Source organism: Lissotriton helveticus, chromosome 8 (assembly GCF_964261635.1).
Source record: "Lissotriton helveticus chromosome 8, aLisHel1.1, whole genome shotgun sequence".
NCBI lineage: Eukaryota > Metazoa > Chordata > Amphibia > Caudata > Salamandridae > Lissotriton > Lissotriton helveticus.
Window position 1 is genome coordinate 1,120,995,252 of NC_136069.1, and position 23,758 is coordinate 1,121,019,009.

A 23,758-nucleotide genomic window follows, 5' to 3' on the forward strand; every position below is an offset into this window, starting at 1 on the left:
GAATTGGAAGGGATTCTGGGTACCAGAACCTGGCGAGAGCCTCATCAGTCACCTCATCCTAGATTCCCCTCAGTTTCTAGTTTTCAAAAATGTAAAGGTTTGCAAGGTTTCCCTAGGTGCCGTCTGAGTTAGCATCCAAAATCCACAGATAAGCACATTGCAAAAAAAAAAAGGGTCAGTTTTCAAAGGAAAAATGTGATGTGTCCACTTTGTGTTTGGGCTGTTTCCTGTTATAAGCACTAGGCCTACCCACACAACTGAGGTACTAATGTTATCGGGCGACTTGGGGAAATGCTGGGTGGGTGGAAGTTTGTGGTTCCTCTCAGTTTATAGAACTTTCCATCACAGAAATATGTGGAAAATGTGTTTTTGTAGACAAATTTTGATGTTTGCAAGGAATTCTGGGTAACAGAACCATGTAAGAACTACACAAGTCACCCCATCCTGGATTCCCCTGGGTGTCTAGTTTTAAAAAAATTTACAGGTTTGCTAGGTTTCTCACAGGTGCCGGATGTGCTAGGGTCCAAAATCCACAGCTAGGCATATTGCAAAAAAACGGGTCAGTTTTCACTGAAAATATTTGATGAGTCCACGTTGCGCTTTGGACAATTTCCTGTTGCGGGCACTAGGCCTACCCACATAAGTGAGGGTTTCATTTTTATTGCGAGACTTGGGGGAATACTGGGTGGAAAGAAGTTGGTGGCTCCCCTCAGATTCCAAAACTTTTCATTACTGAAATGTGAGGAAAATGTGTTTTTTTAGACAAATGTTGATGTTTACAAGTGATTCTGGGTAACAGAACTATTTGAGAGCCACACAAGTAACCCTATCCTGGATTCCCCTGGGTGTCTTGTTTTCAAAAAATGTACAGGTTTGCTAGGTTTCCCCCCAGGTGCCGGCTGGGCAAGTGTTTAGAGTTCACAGCTCGGCACATTGCGAAAAAGGTTCAGTTTTCACTGGAAAAATGTGATGGGGCTACTTTGCGGTTTGGGCTGCTTCTTGTCGCAGGCCCTAGGCCTACCCACACAAATTAGGTACCATTCTTATTGAGAGACTTAGGGGAACACAGAATAGTAGAACAAGTGTTATTACCAGTTGACTTTCTATGCATTTCTGCCTTATAAACGTAAGACAGTGTGTAAAAAAAGAAGTCATTTTGAAAAATGACCTCTAATTCACATGCTAGTTTGGGTACCCACAAACTCGGAGTTGTGCAAATTACCACTGTTTCTAAACTCCATATGTTCTTCCCATTTCGGGCATACATAGCTTTCCTTGATACCTATTTTTCACTCTTTATATTTTACCAAATGAATCTCTGTATACCCAGCAGTTAAGGGGATAAGATGCATTCAATGACTTCTGGATAAACTGGAGGATTACAATGCAAGAGTAGCCAAAGAATTCAGACACTCGGTAGTTTCTACTTTTACTATAATGTCTAAAGCAGACGTTTTATTTTTGATATTTTTTTGTCTGTTTTGTTTTGAAATATGAGTGGCAGTATGCCGAGGTTTATGTTAAAAAAACAGTAGGTGTTTTATTTTAGACATTACAGGCTAATATTCTACTCATCGCTTTTAAGAAGGGGATAAAACGTCGGGCAGTTATAAATATGGGGCCTGTCAATTTCTATAAAAAAACTTCTCAAATGAGAAAGCAGACACCCTATGCTAGTGCATCCAAAGTGTTGTTAACCTCTTCAGTAGGAAATGTCACTGGCTCACACAGGGGCGGACGGTTCGGTAACGGGGGTCTCTTTTATTTTGGTGCTCGGGTCTATTTTTTGACCAGTCCGACCATGCGCTCAGGCAAACACACAGCTTGGTCCGAACATTTGGTCTGGTTATAAGTAACCAAATTCGAAAATGGACCACTGGGAATGAAGAAGCGACACTCCTCATCCTTAACCCCTTGGATGCAGGTTTATTTTCCACACTGTGCAGGAGAAATAAACGGTGGGCGGGATTCGGACGGCTCCCAGCCGTTGTGCGCACACGCCCACCATGAGCTTACAAGGAGTTAAGTACACATTTTCAGGAGGACATGCTATTCCAAAAACTAGGTTTTCTTTCTACAAATGTAGTGCTTCATTTGCTTAAAAAATATAAATAAATAAATAAATAAATAAATAAGTGCAGGGGCCCAAGGTTTTTCTTAGAAGCCTACCGCCGGCACTGTGCAATGCGACTTGCTGATGACCCAGGCAGCTTACTCTTGAATTTTCTTCACGCTTCTTTCTTCCACCTCCTTCCACTTCTTGTCTTGTAATCTAAGACTAGCATGTTCTTTTTTATCCCTGCTTTCTCCCTCACATTTTTCCTAGCTTTCTCATCCTTCACCTTTCTCCCTTAAGTGTCTTTTTCTAAAAGAATAAGTCTGTTGATAAAAAATAAGTTACAGACCACTAAAATGAGTGCCGTGCTCACCACCAGTGACTGCTTGCACAAACTAAGCACTGCCTGGAGACCACCCAGACAGAGACCGTGATGCTGGGAAACAGAGTGGGTGTTGAATGAAACACAGGTCAAAGGTAGATTTCATCCTTTGAAAATGCGGTTTACTCGCATAGTTGAAAAGCACGATCGAGTTTTCTCTTAAGACAGATATTCTAGGGTCACGGCTTCAAGTGGGATGAAAAAACGTTGGGGTCTCTCAAAGGGGCGTGGCCAGTGCAATTAAGGGCGTGGCTTAAAACACGTAAGCTAAAAATCTATGCTTAGAATAGTGTGCCGCCCGCATTGTATTTTGCTGTTTCTATCATTGCATCCAGATATATGATACAACAAGTAACACCATACCTGCAACAAGTCAGGACTATTGGCTTTGTCAATGGTTGTTAGTTGCATAAGATAAATAAGCAGCAACTATGGCTTGTATATAATATTGAAAAAGCTTCCACTTAAAGCCCTGGTGACACCACAACAATGTTGCTGCTCCTGAGTTTCAAAAAGAGAAGGGAAATCCAGCGAGAAAATTACTTTCTTTAAAGGATTTCCCTTCCCCTACAACGCTCACCTGGCATGACGTCATGCTGTAACTGCTCCACTAGTGACAAGTGAGCAGTGTGAGCAGCGCACATTGATGTCTCTGCTGTCACTGCAGTCCGTTCACAAATGGACCGCCTGTGCCAGAGCACAAAATAGAGCCCGATAGACGCGTTTCGAGGCCCCCTTTAAAAAACTGCCTGTGCTCAGCACCAGTGAGACCCGGCCCACTTGAATCCCCTGTCTTGGGTAAAAACTGAGGCTCACATTTCCGTTTGTGCTGCCAGAGAAAATACCGAGCACACTTTCTCTGATACGTTTTCTGGATTTTTCCAGCGCATGACCCAGTAATAGACTATCAAGCCCCCCTCGCACTAAGGACTATGGCAAAGTGCCAATATGAGACAGAACCAGTGACACTGCAACCACTCCACAACCCACTAAGCACTATTTGAGTGAGATGTGTTTTAAGCCTCAGCCAATCCTATGAGATATCACAGAGATAATTAGTGGAACCCAACTCCACTTCCATCACCGAAAGGCAAACTCAAGAACAGTAGGAAAAAGATTTATTTTAAAAACAAAATCCTATCCTAGTGCATACAATATGAATATTAATTACTATAAAAACCAGCAAAATAGTGGCAGCGATAAAATAGCGTACGACAAGTAATTGTAAAATATTGGTGATATTATAAAGGTTTCTTTAAATTAACATATCCAACCTTCATCTCTTTGGTTAACCAAACTAAACTTGGCACCAGAATCGAAGGAAGGTGATATGGTTCTGTATGACTGCTGTCTCGAGACTCTGGCACAAAGTTCCGCTCCATCTCTTCACACCCTGTTCTTACTTTATATAATGTATCTAATCAATGGTGAACCTTTCAGAATAAACAATTAGCAGAAAAGGCCTGGACAAGATGGCGGACTCGCAAGTGACCGAGTGAGACAGGCTGCATTTGCTCTCCACTGCTAAACCCCCCCCTATAACAGCCTGGCGGCTATCAAGTGAAACACACCGTGGGAATGCTGTTCTAAACTTTGTGGAATGGTTTGGTTTGTGATACATTTGTATCAGAAAGAATTCGGGCGTGTTTCGTGGTCTGCATCTTACCACGGATACTGGCTGAGCTGTGTAGCGGGTGACTCGGCACCGAGCAGTGAAGATCGCGGCTGCAGCTGCGGTTCAGGTAGAAAGTCCATTGGAAAACCCGGGCCGGAGCAAGCAGCCAGTAATGGCACCTAAGAACGCCAACGCCAAGGGCCCAAAGACTCGGGCGGCGGCTGCCGTCGCTTCGACCCCCCCGTACATGCCGCAGCCTCAGTGGGCAACATAAGCACCGGTGCTTCTGGTGCATCTCAGGAAAAGGCTATTCCTCCTCCGGGGGCCACCCGGACTGCTGACGATGCCGGCGTGAAGCTTAGGGTTCCCGGCATCTTTAAAAAAAAAGCCGCAAACAAAAGGTAAGATCCCGGATAACGTTTCACCGTCTGGGGCAGTAACTTCTCCGCAAGCTGACTGGTTAGCTGATAAAGTAACAAACATGCCTGTACTATTAACTGACATATTCGTGCCCAGCACATGTTCAAACTCACCTCTTTTGTTAAGGCAGCAGGAGATAGTGGGGGGGGGGGGGGTGGGGGGGACAGTGAACGCAGAGACTGACAAATTCAATATCGATCTGGATTTGGCTATGGATAATGTGTCAGAAATGGTTGCTCCTTTCCAACAGACACCGGGGGCCGTAGTCGATCTTCAGAAGGCTCCATCCCCAACAATGGCCGATGGGAATCTTGGCGTAACACAACAAGAGGCTAGGGTCAGTGGGGAAATACCTGGTCGAGACGTGACAAAAGAGGCTGACTCCGGGGACTCCGGTGGAAAATTCTATTCAATGTCGGATTTGTCAAATTCCTCGGAGAATGAAAGTGTTGAAGGTGACTGGGCAGATGATAGAAGTCTGAATAGCTCAGTTCCGCTGGAGGATGATGAAAACAGTCTGACAGTCTCTGGGGGAAAAGGCACGGTGCGGAAGGCAAAGGAAGTATGAAAGTCACCATCTAGGGATGGACCCAGCAACGATGGGTTCCCAATGCTGGATTATTCTTTTTTACCACAACTTGGGGAGCTGAATGATGGTCGGGGTGGCTGTACAGGCGCACATGAAGAGATCATTAGCTCTGGTGATTTGACAGAGAAGGAGATCACTTAGGCACTATCTATCAGGCTATAATGACACATCGTGAGGAAACAAAAGCAGAGGATTTACGCACACAAGGCGCAGTCCGCAAGCTTCAAAATATGGTGCGCCATGTCGTCAAGACCTGTACAGAGATGTCTGCTAGGATTGGGGAGGCAGAGGCAAGAATTTCTATAATTGAGGACAAACTTGTACAGCAGAAAGCGGATGTGACTTCCCTACATTCCCTTCGGGACGATATAAATTGGAAGCTCATTGATATAGCTCATTGATATAGAGAACTGTTCCAGGAGGAACAATTTGCGGGTACTTGGTGTTCCGGAAGGAACTGAAGGCAAAGACATTCGACAATTTGTTATTGACCTGTTTTCAGAAGCCTTCCCCGACTCAATGGACTCAATGGAAGTGGGAATTTGAATAGCAGAGAGTACATAGATTCCCTTTTCATATGCGGGGTGGCACTAGGGGGGCAGATAGCAAACCTAGGGCTATATTGATCTGCTTAAATAATTTTTTGCTCCGGGAGTCTTTGTACGATCTAGCACGGCCGGATCGTAAGAGAAGGGGGAAGGGTTGTGAATTCTTTGTGCGACCAGATTATTGTCAAGCTACAGTTCACCAGAGGTGGCATCTGCGTCAACTGATCCATTTGTTTCAAGCCAAAGGTGCACAGGCCTATCTGCTAAATCCATCAAAGCTTAAAATTATCTACAAAGATAAAATGTTATTCTTTATCTCTGAGATTGCCGCAAGGGATTTTCTGGGCACAATATAGTGGGAAGGTTGTAGCATAGTTAATCTACACGCTTTTCTTCTCTTTTTCTTTATGCTAGGGGGATAGGGGGTAAGTGGAAGGCAAACAGCCCTTTCTCTCCATCACAAACAGGGATCAGTCCCTATGCCTCATTTGGGAGGGGGCGCGGGCGGGGTGACCACTGGAGTAGTAAGGGTCGGGAGGGTGGCTGGGGTGGTGGGGCAAGGAACAGTACAGATGGGTTTTGGTATAGGTGCAGCAGCAAGGTTTTGGTGAATACATTTTTCAAATTTGAGTTTTTTGTATTATTATGGGAAGGTAGTTCAGAGTTAGGGCAAAGCAGCGAATATTTGTGGCCTGAACGATAGAAAAAAAAGAGGGATCATGGCCCAGATTCTTAACTCTATAAGGGTGGATCTGCTCTGTGTACAAGAGACTCATATTGTTTGGAACACCAGGAGGTGGCCAAAGGATCTGGGCATGGAGCTCCTGGGCTGTACCCGGCAAGGTCAACGACGAGAGGGGTGTCAATTTTGAAAAGATTCGGGTGGGGGGGGGGGGAGTGTAAATGCGTAAAGGTAGATCTTTGTGGTCGATGGGTGATCATTGAGTTATGGATAGAGGGTGTCTCAATGACGATCTGTTCAATTTACGGGTCCCAATCTGGATGATCCAGATATGATTAATGGCCTGAGCATTGAACTAGCTGCTTGGCCATCTCCATTAATCCTTTGTGGGGATTTCAATCTTCATTTGGCGGGCAGTTTTGACATACCAAACAAGCATCTTTATGATGGGAAGAAAAATAAGGTTTTGAAAGCCACCAGAGGGCGCGTTAAAGAATTTGGGTTGGTGGATGTATGGTGGGTTAAAGGAAAGGGTGCTACGGGGAATACCTTTTATTCTGCACTGCACCTCACAAAAAATATCTGCGTCTGGATTATTTTTTTATAACAGCAGAGCAAGCTAGCAAGGCCAGGGTTGATATTCAGCCCAAGATAATATCAGATCATAACCCCATTGTGTTAGAATTAGATATTAGTTACAGATCATCCTCAAGAGCTTGGACTTTTGAACGCAAACTATTGGTTGATCCGTTATATTGTAAACAAATTTGTAAATGGATGGTAGAATTTTTTTTAAATAATCGGGGATCTGCTTCTGGCCCTACTGTGTGGGACGCATTTAAGGCGGGGGTTCGTGGAGAAACCTTAAGCTACTCCATTAATAAACAGCAAAAATTACGAGGTGAATTGTTGGATGAGATGAACAAATTACGGCTTCTAGAGAATGAGCTTATGGGGGCTGTTACTAACGGTCAAGATACTGATCAAATCTTTAGGGATATAGCTGTCCAAAAAATTAGGCTATATCAGAATTTTGCCACAAAGCTGGCAGCCAAAATTGCAGTATTTAGGTCTGAAGTGTATGAGGTGGGCGAAAAGATTGCACCAGAAAGAGGTTGCCAATAGGATAAATAAGATTCAGGATGACCTGGGGAAGATTTGTGATAAGCCAGCTGAAGTGCTGGAGGTGTTTGGTAAATTTTATAATCAATTGTATACTGACGATGATATTACTGGAGTTGAAGGTAAATTGGCTGAGTTCTGTGCTGATATTGAAATTCCCAAACTGACATACGACCAAATAGAAGAGTTAGATGCTGATAATACCTGGGAGGAAGTGGAGGCAGCAATAACATCATTGGCTGCCGGTAAGGCGGTGGGACCTGATGGCATCCTGCTTGAATTTTATAGGACTTTTCGGCATGTTTTGAAAGTAGAATTGATGTCTCTATTCCTGGCCCGCAAAAGGGATCGCACCATTGTCCTGGCAAAAGTCTATTATTATCTTTTTAAAGGACAAGCCTGACTTACTGCCGTCATCATACAGACCTATTTCATTAATCAATTCCGATAGCAAAATCTATTCTAAGATTATAGCAACGCGCCTAGCCGGTATAATCTCAGCGCTGGTTTCAAATTTCCAACACAGGTTTATTTCTGGTTGGGACACAGCAGACCATGTGCGGCGTCGGATATCATTTGTGGACTGGGCACAAGCAACCAATTCCACAATGGGGGTAACACTGTTGGATGACGAGAAGGCATTCAACAGGGTTTCTTGGCCATACATGTGGGAGGTTTTAAGACTGAAGGGATTCGGCCCTACGATCCGGCAAGCACTGAAGACATAATATACGACTCCAGAAGCTTGTATTCAAATTTCTGGCCAAGAGTCGGGCTTGTTTACAATCGGTCGAGGTACACTGCAAGGATGTTCACCTTTATTATTTGCATTATATATCGATTTTTTTTTAAACAAGTTAAATCAGGCTAAAGACATCAAACCCGTTCAATTGCGGCATATGGATTATAGAGCACTGGCATATGCGGATGATATTGTTGTTGTTACTAGGGATTAACCCCCACATGCATCATTGTTGGTATTTGCGATTCCTAAATTGCGAAAATTAAGGAATCGCAATTTAGAAATCGCAAATACCTATGCATGAAAAATGCGAATTTTTTTTGGCGATTCGGTATTTGTCCTTAATTGCGATTCACAATTTGCGAATCGCAATTAAGGAATCCCTTCCCATTGATTCCTATGGGCCAAAAGGCCCATAGGAATGAATGGGAAGGCATTCACATTTTGCGAATTTTTTTTTGCGAATCGCAAAATGTGAATGCAATTTCAAGGGTGCAGGGGGGGTCCAAAGAACCCCTCCCTGCACCCCTGAAATTTAACTTTAAGATCAATTTACACACACATATGCCCCAAGGACATGTGTGTGTGTAAATTAAAACTTTCAAATATGTAACTTGTGCATGTTTGAAAGTTTTCAGTAAATTAGCATGAAGTTCAACTTCATGCTAATTTACCCCTTCCAAATTGAGAATTCGCAATTTAAAAATAATCATGCATTGCATTTAAGAAATCGCAAAATTGCGATTTCTGAAATGCAATCGCAATTTAAGAAATCGCAAATAAATTGCGATTTCTTAAATTGCGAAAAAGCCAAAAAGGTTAATGCATCCCAAAACAATGAATTGCATTCGCAAACGGCCGAATTTTGCGATTCGCACCGTTTGCGAATGCAATTCAGTTTGATGCATGTGGGCATAAGTCACCGCTTTACCAGCAATAGATCAATTGGCATCTCAGTTTGGGCGCTTCTCTGGGTATAAATTAAATATTTCCAAAACACAGGTGCTCTATATTGGTGGGGAACCTCCTGAAAATTAAAATAACTGTTCCAGAAGTTACATATTTGGGAATTAAAATCCCTTTGCCAGTTAGTAAGATCCCAGAGTTAAATATGAATCCTGCGCTTACTAAGGTGAATTCGATGTTGGAGAGACTGGATCACCTACATTTATCTCTCTATGGTAGATCAAATATATAAAAAATTATGGTTTTACATAAGTTTTTATACATGTTCAGAACAATCCTACTTGAATTTCCAGTTACATGTTTTAAGAGGTTAGAGAGGATTAGTTCTAGATTCCTGTGGGGTTATAGGCGGCAGAGAAGGGCCTATAAGAAGATGGTGCTGCCAAAAAATCGAGGCGGCTGGGGCATGTCATATTATATGCTGTATTACTGGGCAGTGGTCCTGCAATTCATCAGTCTTCTGGTAGTTGGGGACAGGGCCAAAATGTTGCACTGCCATAGTCCACCAATTTATGAATTCGGGTTAGGGGATGAGGCTAGTGAATGCTTGGTCAAAACAATAGAAACCAGCTATTTTAAGAAAACTACATTTAAAATACTTAAGGCTGCATATTCTGTCGGGAAACCGGTTAAGCGGCAACTTGGGGTTCCCAATCTGAATGCATATACCCCATTTTCAGCTCCCGGGCTACTACTATAATCAGTTGTGATCAAATATCTAATAGATGGCGCCTAAAAGGAATTCACTGTTTAAGGAATCTGTATGAAGACGCAAAGTTGGCAACATGAACTGCTGAACTGCAAGCAAAGTTTGGTTTGGCCAAACATGAATTTTTAAAATATCTGCAAATCCGTAGTTATCTCAACACGTTAGGTTCCGGTTTTGAACGTCAATTGCGAAAGATTTCCCTCATCGAAAGAATGATGAAAAAAACACCCATTGGCCAATTCTATGCACAATTAATTGAGATACTTCCAGATGATGTAGAAATGTGTCAAGGAAAATGGGTAACGAAGCTGGGGCAAGAGGGTGTTAATATCATGGAATCCTTAAGGATTGCGAACCAAGTTTTGATGACTGGGAGGATGCGTACTCAGCACTATATGGCTATATATGATATGTATTATACCCCAAGTAAGATCTCAAAATGGGGGACATGTGCTGGGACCAAATGTAATAGATAAGGTTTATTTGCTGCAGATGCAGTCCATATGTTTTTTGAGTGTCCCAAATTAGGGGAATTATTCAGTTCAATTGAGCGATTTTTAGGAATAATAATGGACCCGACCCGCCGACATTTTTGTGCTGGCGATCAAGATTACTAGCCATGTATAATTTGGAATTAGCAATATACAAGACTAAGGGGAGGAGGAAGAGTGCAATGGGTGCCAAGATTTGGGCCGCTATCACTGACTGGATGAAAGTGTTAATAGGGGCTAGTTTCTGGTAGAATTTTTTTGTTGAAATATTATTTACTATTTCGTCTCGGGATACTCTGATTCATATTGTCTGTTCTCCTTTTTTAATGCTTGTATTTTGCTTCTGTATTTTCCTTGCTGCTTAGTATGTTTGCTGATTTTCCTTTGTGTAAACTGAACTGTACATTCCTTGCATTAAAAGGGGAAAAACCAATAACAAAAAAAAAAAAAAGTAGAAAAGGCCTTGGTACCCTTTCACTCACTTACATTCTGTGGCACCATGGTTATTGTTCAAAATCAATAGCTGAGCTCAGCCTCTAGGAAACCTTTGTCGTCACTTAAAAACTGAACTGTACATTCCTGAGACCTCTAATCCCACTCCTGAGGCGGAAGCCGGGAGCTGGCGGTACGCATTGTATTTACGTTCTTAAAACTTTGATTGTCATTTTTCCATTGTATTTTAAAATATACCAAGCATACCTCCTTTACTGATCTCGAGGCAGAAGCCCATTGGCACTTAGCGCACAGCCGATTTAGACGCTGTCACGCTCACAGCTACTCTAGCGGCCGCCATTGCCGCCGGGCTCACTGGCCACGCCCCCTGAGGCCACGCCCCCCTCGCCCTGCTTAAAAGGCGCTGACTTTCAAGCGTCCTTAGAGACCTCTAATCCCACTCCTGAGGCGGAAGCCGGGAGCTGGCGGTACGCATTGTATTTACGTTTTTAAAACTTTGATTGTCATTTTTCCATTGTATTTTAAAATATACCAAGCATACCTCCTTTACTGATCTCGAGGCAGAAGCCCATTGGCACTTAGCGCACAGCCGATTTAGACGCTGTCACGCTCACAGCTACTCTAGCGGCCGCCATCGCCGCCGGGCTCGCTGGCCACGCCCCCAGAGGCCACGCCCCCCTCACCCTGCTTAAAAGGCGCTGACTTCAAGCGTCCTTAGAGACCTCTAATACCACTCCTGAGGCGGAAGCCGGGAGCTGGCGGTACGCATTGTATTTACGTTCTTAAAACTTTGATTGTCATTTTTCCATTGTATTTTAAAATATACCAAGCATACCTCCTTTACTGATCTCGAGGCAGAAGCCCATTGGCACTTAGCGCACAGCCGATTTAGACGCTGTCACGCTCACAGCTACTCTAGCGGCCGCCATCGCCGCCGGGCTCGCTGGCCACGCCCCCCCGAGGCCACACCCCCCCCTCCGTTAAATATGTGCATGGACAGGAAGCGCAGCTGACGAGCGCAGCGGGAGCGCCGTTTGCGCGCCTAAGGCAAGCCCGTCTGCGCCCGTCCGTGCCAAGAACGCGCCAGGCGCAGGAAGCTCGGGACAAGACCCCTCCACTATAAGGTACCAGCCCGACTTTCTTCATAGTCTACGCATAGAAAATAACTGTACCTGCAAGGTAGAAATGAGCAACATCAAAGGGCCCTTTAGCTGCAAGCTATGTAGGTGGAGCTCTGCAGGGTCCCCAGCCACGACGAGGACCTCCCCAGACGACTTGGTCGACATATTGTCGCACTTTAAAGGAGGGCTGATCAACGCTCGCTCCATGTGCAACCACCACCAAGACATCAAAGATCTTATCCTCGATTTAGATCGTGACTGCCTTCTCATTACCGAAACCTGGCTTACTGATAACAGTAATCCAGACCTAGCCATCGCCCTCCCACAAGGCTATACAATCTTCAGGCAGGATAGGCTGAAGGGGAGAGGCGGGGGAGTGGCATTGGTGTTAAGAAACCACCTTAAATGCCATACATTCAACCTAGACCCCCTCAAAGGCATAGAAGGACTCGGATTTTCCATTAAACTAAACAAGACCTCCTCCTTCTCAGGAGGATTAATTTACCGCCCCCCGGGCAGTGCAACAAGATTTCTTGATTCTCTCAGTGACTTTTTAGGTCAGTTCCTTATTCGTTATCCACACTTTACCCTCCTAGGGGACCTTAACCTGCACCTTGACTCCATAGCAGACCCTCAGGCTCTTAATTTCCATCAGACCCTGGAAATTTTCAATCTTTAACAACTGATCAAACAGCCCACGCATCAAGCTGGACACATACTTGATGGGGTATGTTCGAACTTTCCCCTCCTAGAAACCCAATCTCCAGTACCCCTTATCTGGACCGACCATAGTCTGATCCCATTCTGCATCAAAACCCCACGCCCCCAGATCTCTATCATATCCAAGCCACCTCTGGATAACCATGTTAACTGGAAAAAGGTAGAGGAAAATTTTAAGCTTACTCCTATCCTCCAGACTCAGACCCTCAGTCTCACGGGAATTGTAGATCACGACTCAGAACTCTTCCAAAACTGGATACAACACGAGATTAAAATACGTGCACCACCCAAACGCCCCCGAGGAAGGGAGAAAAGATGCAAAACTAATGCCCCCTGGTTTACTCCAGATTTAGCTAAAATCCATCTGTTATGTAAAAAAGGTGAACGCAACTGGCGCAAAACTTACAATACGGCAGACAGAAACTCCTACATCCAGTTGAGGAAGGCCTATCATACCAACATAAAAACTGCCAAGAAAGATTTCTATAACAACGCTATCAAAGAAGCCAAACAAAAACAAAAGACTTTGTTTTCAATAGTTAAAACCTTTACTCATCCTAGAGCACTTCAGCCTGAAATACCCCCATCCCAAGAATTCTGCAATCAAATAGCGGACTTCCTTGAGGAGAAAATTGACTCAATACAGAAAATTTTTCCCACACATCTAACCCCACGTGCCACTACCCCCTCCAAACAGGGAGAAAACTCCATTGAATTTTTGAAAACTTTCACTCCGGTCAGTTTAGCCCAAACTCGTGAAGTAATCCTAGCCTGTAAATCAGGCGCTCCCTCAGACCCCTGCCCTCCTAGAATCCTACATCAGCTTATTGATGTGGTGAATCCTAATATAAATAAGATCGTAAACTCCTCCCTCAACACAGGCACTGTGCCACGAAAATGGAAACAAGGAATTGTAAAACCACTGATGAAAAAACATAACAAATCACCCTCAGACCTTTCCAATCTACGCCCAATATCACTCCTCCCGGTCTTGGGTAAAATCACCGAACAATTGGTTTACAGAGAATTAAAAAGCCACATAGAAACCTACAACATCCTCCACCCCCAACAATCCGGGTTTCGCCCTCATCACTCCACAGAAACAGCACTAATTGAACTAACAGACTCCATAAAGCTGCTTCAGGACCAAAGAAAGAACTCCGTGCTGATTCTACTGGACCTCACAGCGGCGTTCGATACCATCTCCCATTCTATACTGCTAGGCAGACTAAAGGACATAGGTATCTCAGACGTGGCTCTCGCGTGGATAACATCCTTCCTAACAGACAGATGCCAAACCATTGCCTTGGGCCCCTTCCTTTCCAAAGAGAAGGAAGTCCGCTCTGGAGTCCCTCAGGGATCCATTCTAAGTCCTCTACTTTTTAACGTTTACTTAACCTCACTCATCGCTCTGATTGAATCATTTGGCATACTAGTTACTTCGTACGCCGATGACACCCAACTCATCGTGCCACTTGAGAACAACTCTATAAATGCCGAACTGAATCTCAAAAACTGTTTAAAGGAAGTTTTCCTCTGGATGGAGGTAAATCACCTCAAATGTAACGCCAGCAAGACCGAAATCCTCCCAATGGGAAAAAATGTCAACTTCTGTCCCAGCCGTTGGTGGCCAGAGGGCTCCACCGCTCCTCCCCAGACCGTTACGACAGCAAGGAATCTTGGAGTCCTGTTTGACACTGAGCTGTCCTTTGACCAACACGTCAGGAAGGTTGCCGGATGCTGTTTCGGCATCATTAAATCCCTTAAAAAATTCATCGACTTCCTGCCCACGGACTCAAGGAAGACGGTAGCAGTGGCTCTAATCCTCGCCCGCTTAGACTACTGCAATAGTCTTATGGCAGGAGTTAAAAAATCTACACAAAAAAAACTGCAAAGTGTACAATATTCAGCAGCCAGATTAGTTCTAAAATTGCCCAGGAAATCCTCTGCATCTGATGCCATAAAAACTCTTCATTGGCTACCTTTGCACAAAAGAATACTCTTTAAAATTCTAACCATTGCCTTTCAGGCATTCCATTCCACAGGCCCTAAATACCTCACCAGGCGCTACCCCCATTACAACCCTCCTAGGACTCTACGTTCTTCGAACGACAACCAAATAAAGATAGCTAAGTTCAACCTCAAAACCAAAGGGGGCAAAACCTTGACTTATCTGTCCACCAAAGCCTGGAACTCCATGCCTAAAACCCTCAGATCCCAAACTCTAGAATCCAAGTTCAGGAAGCAACTGAAAACCTGGATTTTTAATCTTCCAGATGACTATGTCATGGCCGCCATCTAATCCTGCTTACGTAAATGACTGCATACCCCCAGAAACAGCGCCAGGATGCTCCTTCCGGAGCGACCGTTGCGCTCTACAAATACAATCACAAATCACAAATCACAAAATCACAAAACATTCACTGCAACAGAGAAGTCGAATCATACAAAATCACAGGAATTAATTCAAGCAGACCTATTCAAGCAGCATTACCACATTGCAATGACTAATGAAATTAATAAAGGTGCATTTATATTTGACACATATCTATATAATATGTATATATATATATAGTTAGAACACCTCGATTTTACCCCGAAAGTCAAACACTAAAGAGGAAGAAGATGGGCGATGGCAGAACATAGGAGGTCCAAATGTAGGACAATGTTGAAAGACCAAGAAGAGATCATGATCATGAACAAATGCACACTCTAAGAGAGAGCTGGTGCTCCGAAGGCAAAACAAAACAACACTCGTCCCAGCAGGACAGCATCTTTACTTAGAAATAAAGGACTTCAGAGGAACCCAAGAACGGGACACTGACAAACCTAGAGCCGGCATAACCATGCATCCCAACAGTGCAAGAAAGCAGCAAGCAGTTAATCCCTTCAACATAAAAAAGTATTCTGCCTCCACTTCCATTTGGAGGGAGGCACCACAAAGGAGGCCTGCACACTGGTGTGAGTGCACCCTTGACCGGTCAGCGAGAGAAGTCAATGTAACCAAAGCTTTAGGAATTAAGAGGGGCAGGAGTTGGAGCACTTACAAACTGCAGTCCAGATAGGCCATGCAAGGAAATTGATCAACATATTGCATGCAAAAAATTTAAATGTATCCCTAGATCAAAAGGGATATAAGGATTATTGGGCAAGACCTTTCTGAGGAAGGCCCTTGGCTGCCAGATCGCTATGGAAACACCTATACCCAAGTGTACCCATGATTGCAGACAGAGCCAAACTAGAAGTAAACAATGATGGGAATTATGTGCATCCTAGAAAAGGCTCCCTCAAACATCTTGAGGCAAAGCTGGAGTATTCTTCCTACAGGATGGTCAAGACTTCAGCGTGGTAAACTTCAGCAGTAAGAGTGCCAGTAGGCTTTCATGTACATATTTTACAAACTGCATGTAAGCTGATGAAAGGCAAATAACCGTCAGAAGAAAAGTGCTTCTTGACTACAGTGGGGCACAAGACCCTCGACTAGATAGAGGGCCAGGAGGAATTCTTGGAGGAAGCACACCACTATAGAGTTTGCACAACTTTCAACACAAGAGGGAAAACAGGGTGCTCCTCAGGTCTGTTACAGTAGACAAATGTCCTCATTAATAGTCATTAACAGGAGCATGCAAATCGGTTTTCAATGGACATTAAATTCAGTACCACTCCCAAGTGATTCTGTTTACCTGCTTGGTTTTCAGGACTGTGACCTTACTCAGCTGCTTTTCAAAGTTGGGGATAAGATGTGGCCTAATGGCTAGAGCGGTAGACCTTGAAGCTGGGGAACACCTGGCTTAACGCTCAGCATACTGTGATTCTGGGCAAATCACCTAATCTCCCCATGCCTAACAAAAATGAATGTGCCTGTCTGTAACGAAACTGGTGCTCATGTAAAGCGCTCTGATACCGGATATCTTCAGGCCGAGTTTACGCTATATAAAACTCCCCAAAAAATAAGTCTACCCCTTTGATGTGGTACACAGTAGGAGTTCGCAAACTCTCAATATCACTGTGCTGGAAACATAGAGACCCTTATTGAGAGTTTGGCTTACAGGATACTCCAACCGAAAAACATAGCAGATATCCGTTCGTTGTGTTGCAAGAACATTATAGGTCACGGCGGATGGGATACCTGTTAGGTTTTGACAGACTATTCTGCCTGCCAAACTCTAATCAAGGCTCTTAGTTTGTAAATCATTGCATGTAGTATTTTCAGCTACTTCATAGAACTTGTTGACAAAGGGAATATGGGTGAACACAGATCACAGGCAGCTAGAATCCATTCGGCTGCAAGGAAGATTTGTACTCTTTTTTTCTTCGGTCACTGCCCTGGGTACAGCGCTCCATGTCAAATGAACGTCTGAACACTTCAGCTATGTAAGTGGTTTCAGAGCTTGCCAGCGTTAAGGTCCCTGATCTCTCAGTGATTTCATTTCATTAGTCAAAGAGGTTCTGGGCATTATGTAGAGAATTTTCAACTTCACTCCGGAGAACACCAAGGTCCACTGATGAGTCTTCATTTCTGGTTGTACACAACCATGGTTTCACAGATTAAAACACACGTTGGTAACCTAGCAGAATATTATTTCAGAACTGCCTCCATCTTTCTCGTTTGTTGAAGTACCTTTAGGGCTTCTGGTGATGTCTGTCTAACTCCCCCTCATCATTCTCCAGTCTGATGTGAACCCGAGTGTCGCTTAAAAAACATCTGAATGTTTTCATCATCTGCCTGTCCCCAACGGCTCCCCTCCCTCTTTTAGGCTGACATCACTGGTTCCTATGCATGAAGCTTGTTTGCTGTATTACCCATTTATGTTTTGGAAAAATAGAATAATCCCTAATAAAGAATTGTTGCAAAAAATACAATAAAAATCACTCCAAAAAAGCTAACAGAATCTGCAACACAGCACATATAGGGCCATATGTAGGTAGCCTATTTGCGATCGCAAATGCTGAAATTCGCAGAATTTCAGCATTTGCGATCGCAATTAGGGCAGTGTGCTATGTAGCACACAAAAATTCACAAGCAAAATAAGGAATTGCAAAATGTGCGATTCCTTATTTTGCAATTGCATTTAAGGAATCGCAAATTGCGATTCCTTAAATGTTATGTAGGAAGCACCCAAGTTGTGCGAGTTGTGGCTTAAGGAATCGCAAAATACCACCAACTTCAGGTTGGTGGTAAATTGAGATTTCTTTGAAAAATGCACTTTTTGCCATTTTTCAAAGTGCCATGTGGGTCACATACATGCCCTTAGGGCATGTATGTGGGCCTCATATGCACACATTTTAATTTCAGGGGTGCAACAGGGTGTCCTCTTGACACCCTTGCAACCCTGAAATTGCATTCTCAATTTGTGATTCTCTAATTGAGAATCGCAAATTGAGAATGTCTTCCAATTCATTCCTATGGGCCTTCTAGCCCATAGGAATGAATGAGAAGGTATTCCTTATTTGCGAATCTCTATTTGCGATTCGCAAATAAGGAATAATTGGGATTTGCAAAAAAAATTGCTAATTCTACCTACATTTCGTTTTGCGATTTGTCTAATTGCGATTCCCAAAAAAATCGCAATTTGAGAATCGCAAAACAAAAATTACCTACATGTGCCCCATTGTCACTGACTGACCGGAGAGAGGAAGGAGCACAAGATGGCAACCCTGCCTAAGTGTCCACACAGTCTCACACTCTCTCTCTCACCCTCAATTTCACAGGGCTTTTATGAAACAGAAGGACCATACTGAACTTGAATATCTGTACCATGAAAATTATGGTGTATGCAGGTCAGTTGAAACTGAATTACAGAAGACAAGATATGATTGGGCCAAGGAACTAAAAGCTTTAATTGGGAATACAGTGGAAAGACTACTGTAGAAATGCTATTACATTATACATATTTACTATTTGAGTTGAGGTACACAGATATAATGTTTTGCCTTGAAGCACAAACTTTATTGATCCAATCGGTGAAGTTAGAATTAGAATCTTGGTATCCGGCTTCTAAGATCAGAAGTTTAGCCACAGAGGAGGACTTCTAAAATCTGTAAGGCACTACCACCCAATGTGAGGGTAGTCCATGGGTTTAAACACAAGATAAAAAGGCTCAACATTTTCCTCTAGGATGTGATGATCACTACTTCAGAAATAGCTCAAAACATTCCTCTTCATGCAATGGCTTACCTATAAAAGCTAGAAGGGACACATTCCTCATAAGCAACGATGCATTGCCACAAACAGCTATCGTCATTTGTAAGTGGTAATATATATTAACAGCTGGTAAGCAGCTAAGCTCTGAGTTAATGACTTCAACCACCCTGGTGTTTAGCAGAACTGCCAACAAAGAATGTTTTGAATGGCTGTCTTATTTTGCCCATAGCAGAGACCTCATTTGCAAGTCCAACTACAATGGGAGCTTTCCAAATTAAAACTGTATATGTCCATTAATAGTTTTCATTCAATATTTAGATGCATACATTTGTATTAACTACACTATTGCACCTGAACCAAAACTATTATGATGTTTTTTAATGAGTTTATATGGCTTATACGAAACCAGACCTCAGGCTGCAACACTACCTTTGTAAAAACGGCTGGTGTATCATGATGTTCATTCTGTATTTATATTTCTAGGACTGTTCCAATGAGTTTAATGTACCGCCTTAAGTGCCATGGGTTTGTCCAGATGTGGGTCCCATGCTCACTGTGTCATTGGAACCAAACTGTATCCGGCTGATGAGCCCATAATTAGGGCGAAACTGGTTCTCGGTTGCTTGTGTTCCGGATCAGGAGGACTTGGCTTTGAAGTGCGGGCTGGACTGTTCCCAAGAGAAACAAGGTCAAGACTGATTTACATATGGCTGGGTCCAAACTGAGGTGGCAAAATGAGCTAAAGAATAACGGGTTGGAGTGCTACCCAGAGCGATTGCCGTTACTGAGACTTATTGCAAGCTGGCTCCCATCACCTTTTGTGTAGTTCTAGCTTGACCCTATACGCAGCAATGTATGACCTATTGCTCTCAAAGAACTTGCTAAAGGAAGCCTTTTGCTAATTTCTGACGCTCTTCATGCTAGCACACTGTATTGCATTTATTCACAATTGTTTTCTGTTGTTAATGTAACTAGTTTGTTCTGACACCTACGGATGACATTAGGTCACAAGGGGTGAATCAATATTCCTATACTGGGTTAGTGCTTAGATGGTAGGGTATGTGACATTTTAGAAATGTGAAATGTGATTTGTTGCAACAAAGCTCACACTATGCTGACTATGCTGTTTCCATGATTTTGTATGCTGAAAATGGCTATATAAACCCATGACTTTGGGATGAGCTAGATCTTTTTGGGCCTGTAGCAGACTTATGTATTGATTTGTTGCACATTTGAGACTGAGTATGTTTATCTGATGTTTCTTCAGTATTGCATTATGTGAGAGCCTTCATTACAATTGACTCCATTGTATTTCTATTGACCAAAGGAGACTGCTGCTGCATTTTCATTTTTCTATGTTCTGTATTGCTCTTCAAATCTTAATAAACCTTGATTGTTGTCATAAATTTCTGATCTCACACTACCTTTTTGAGCCTGTTATCTCTTATTAATTGTATTTTATTTTGAAATGCCGTTTTGAATCGTGTCTCTAGGAACACATAACCTCATAGTTCTTGATGTCAAACCCGTCTCACAAATACAGGCAGGTTATTTAAGCCATAGCACGTCAATTGTTTCAAATGAAAACTGTGTAAATATATTTACTCAGGAAAGCCATAATTTATTCCAAGACAGTTAGTAAGAACCTTTATAGGTCAGATTTTAGATATTGTCAACAAATCATTGCACATGTAAATACTTAATTTATATGTAGACAAGCTTATCCCACTGGGCTAACAATAAAAAACAAGGAAACAAACAATCTTTCAACCAGATAGCTTTAGATACCAGAACATCCATTGTGGTAGATCCTTCTGATTTTTTTTTCTTTCTTGGGGATTTTACTCACACAGCCAAATGAATGACTGGAAATCAATACATTTCTTTAAAAAAAATGAAAATCAAGCTTGTCAAAGAAGCTCTCCATCCCCTGACCCTTCAGACAGCAACTACTTGCTGACCACCATGACATGCCGATACTAAGACACTGAGTGATTCACAGCAGTTCCATGCGTCAGTTGGGACCTTGAGAAACGTTCAGGGAGAGGTACCACTTAAGATGATTTATAGTGGGTTATACTTTTTTTAAATACCTAGAGCAACAGTCAAGTGCAAATGGCAGAAGAAAAAATAGACGTATTCCAGATAAAAACTTTGACAAAACATGGCTTATTTTCCAATGACCTGTGCATTCTTCAAAAAGATCAGCTACTTACATCTGGAATTGAGATGGGTTCCACCAAAATTTCTTCCAGTTCTTCCTTGATCAGCCATCTGCTGCCAACTAGGGATCTGTTGAAATAGCAGGTTTATTTGTTCTGGTTACCAAGACACAGCAGTTTCACTCAAAGAAAATTAGTTATGTACCTGTAACTACATTTCTCCAATGTTATCATATTTCATAGGCTTGCATGCTTGAATCTTGCACATTCACAATGTGGAGGCTCCAGTACATACAGGTCAGTTTAGAAAACAATTTCTCATTGAACTACAAAGCATTGCATGTTTAGTAGCCATTCCATCTAATTTTAAATCCCAACTTCACCCAATAAGGTGGAAGAGTCATGTCACAACACCCAGCTGAAAAGAGAAATCCAACAGCAACAACAATCAGTTTTAAATCAGCACAATTTATATTTGGAGCAATACACAAACTACAAACTATCACTTCCTGTGGTATCCTACTCACACAAGTGTCACTGATGAAAATCCATATCAACATTCTTGAAATGAATGCTTCCAAGAAAATAATGAAAATTCAAAACTGTAGCGTTAGTAGTATTGCTGCTTCTGCAGGAAAATATAATTCAGGGTTTGAAGTATCACTAGAACAGTTTGCTTCTACCCAGTAAAAATGAAATTACCATACAAAATACAATTTATATTGTTGCACTGTACCTTCATTTCAAATTCACAGAAATAATATCCAAGGTAGCTCAACGGAGACATAAAATTCTGAATCCAGATAGGGAAATGCACTGGTATAAAATGTTACAGTATATATTGATTTGAGAAAATCTTAAAAGTGAGAACATTACTCATAGGGGACCTATGCAATGTGCCAATGATGTAAAAAGAAACTATTATTGTTTTACTGCAGCATTACTCTTGAAGACAGGAAACAAAGCAAGCAGAAATCCCAGCAAGAAGTTCCTTTTGCAAAGCAAAACCTCTATCTAAGGTTTTCAAGGCACCAATCCAATTTTTCAGTAGAATCTGGCATATTCGATTGGTCTTGGCGAAAACGCAAGAAAGCGGTCTCAGAACAATGCATACAGTTGTTTCTAAAGAAACCAATATCCCACAATTTGCCACAGTGAGTTGCTTGATACAGTGCGACATAATAATGTCCACGATGCATAAGACTAGGGAAAAGGGGAGGGGCACATCTTCTGCGTACAAAGGCACATGTAATGGTTCTTTTATTCCCTGTACAGTAGATTTTGAGGATCCACCCTTGCAGGCACTCTAGAGGCACTCTGATCTTAGCGAGTTGGAAAAACAGCGTAAATTATAAAGCTCTAAGCTCAAAATACCATCTCACTAGTGAGAAAACATTCTATGTGACGGAGCGGCCTTAACAGTAAGAAAAAATAGTGAACATAAATAAAATTCCATCAAAATAGGAGGCCTTGGGATGAGTTTTTATAAGGGAATGGTTTGTGAACATTCTTGATAAATGACTTAAACCTACCTCGCTGTGACGACATGGAACTCTCTGCCTCTGCACCTCAGGCAATCACCATCGCAATTCAGGAAGGACCTTAAGACCTGGCTCCTCGACTGAACTGCAGACCCAGCTCCTCCCTTCCACCCAAAGCCTTGAGACCCTCAGGGTCCTCAATTGATTGACTGAAACATTTTCCACTTCTTCTAAGTGCGTCAATGCCTGCAAAGGGTTTTGAAATCTACTCCAATTGTGATCCCCATAAAAATTGTTCTCAGCAAGGTAGACCAGTAGTAGCTTTGAGTCTGGTTTGGTTAGCAGTGTCAACTCAAGTCATCTCTTCAGGAGAGCAGAAGGATCAGCAATACATAAAATACACCCTTATACGTTTAAAATAAATGAATGGAACTAAAATCTTGTAAGGACGTGTGCTCTTTTAAAGGCAAAACAAGCTCCAGCTTCACTATATTTATGAAAACTGTAGGGACAATTTATCTGTTGTGTCGAACAGGAATTAGAGAAAGGAAGGATCAAAAATACAGTGTGAATGGCTAACATCAAAAGGAAATAGGGTGTTTTAAAGTTCATGGTCAACAGTCAAAATACTACAAATATGGCATGTTGGTCAATTTACTACCTACATCTTTATCTGGAATCCCCTTAAAAATGTATTAAAAGAAGAATCCTGTTGAAGAAAACTTAGTTCAACAAGCCAAGTGGCAAGAATCCCCATTCAAATGCCTATTAACTGACAGTCTTGGTTACAGATGAAAGGACACTATCTTGGCTGAAATTGTCTTCAAGAGTCTTCCCAGAATGCATTTAAACATTTGTGAAGAACCACACACCACTTTTGTCTCATTTAAATATTCTGTGTGCTTGGAAAGATACAAGGAAAGTTTGCAGGTTGATAAAATCCAGTTGTATGCAAGAGAAGGTCCGTTGTAAGGTATTCCTCCATTAATATGTTTATGTTTGAAAGTGGTTAGTTGAACTGCTGAGCTTAGATAACTTGACATTGATTCTGGGCACTCTAGAACACGGGTCCTTGCACCTCCAGTGACCTGTGCTTTTTAGTAGTTGTCGAATCGTATGTGGATGAGGTGAGAGGTGGCCAACCAAAGGTACCAGGCTGGCATATAGCTGATTTCTGGAATCACCTAGTTTGTTTTCTTAAACCAGCTTGGGACAGGGTTAAGATTGTTTTCAGTTTAACTTTTACCTCCACTAGGAATGAACAGAGTAACGTCTGGGCTGCCATAGCATGGTAGAGTGATTGTGTATTAATATAAAATCTGGCAGCCTGCTAGTGAGTGCTTTCCTCAGATAG

The 23,758-nt window shown here is 42.5% G+C and overlaps 1 protein-coding gene across 1 annotated transcript in view; it reads right to left on the minus strand.

Annotated features, from left to right (window-relative positions):
* Window positions 1-23,758, minus strand: part of MRPS9 (mitochondrial ribosomal protein S9) — a 470,563-nt gene that overhangs the window by 84,815 nt on the left and 361,990 nt on the right. The window contains exon 7 of the mRNA XM_078657998.1: window positions 20,978-21,053. Within this exon, the coding sequence (XP_078514124.1) occupies window positions 20,978-21,053 (76 nt within the window). The remainder of the gene's footprint in view (window positions 1-20,977; window positions 21,054-23,758) is intronic.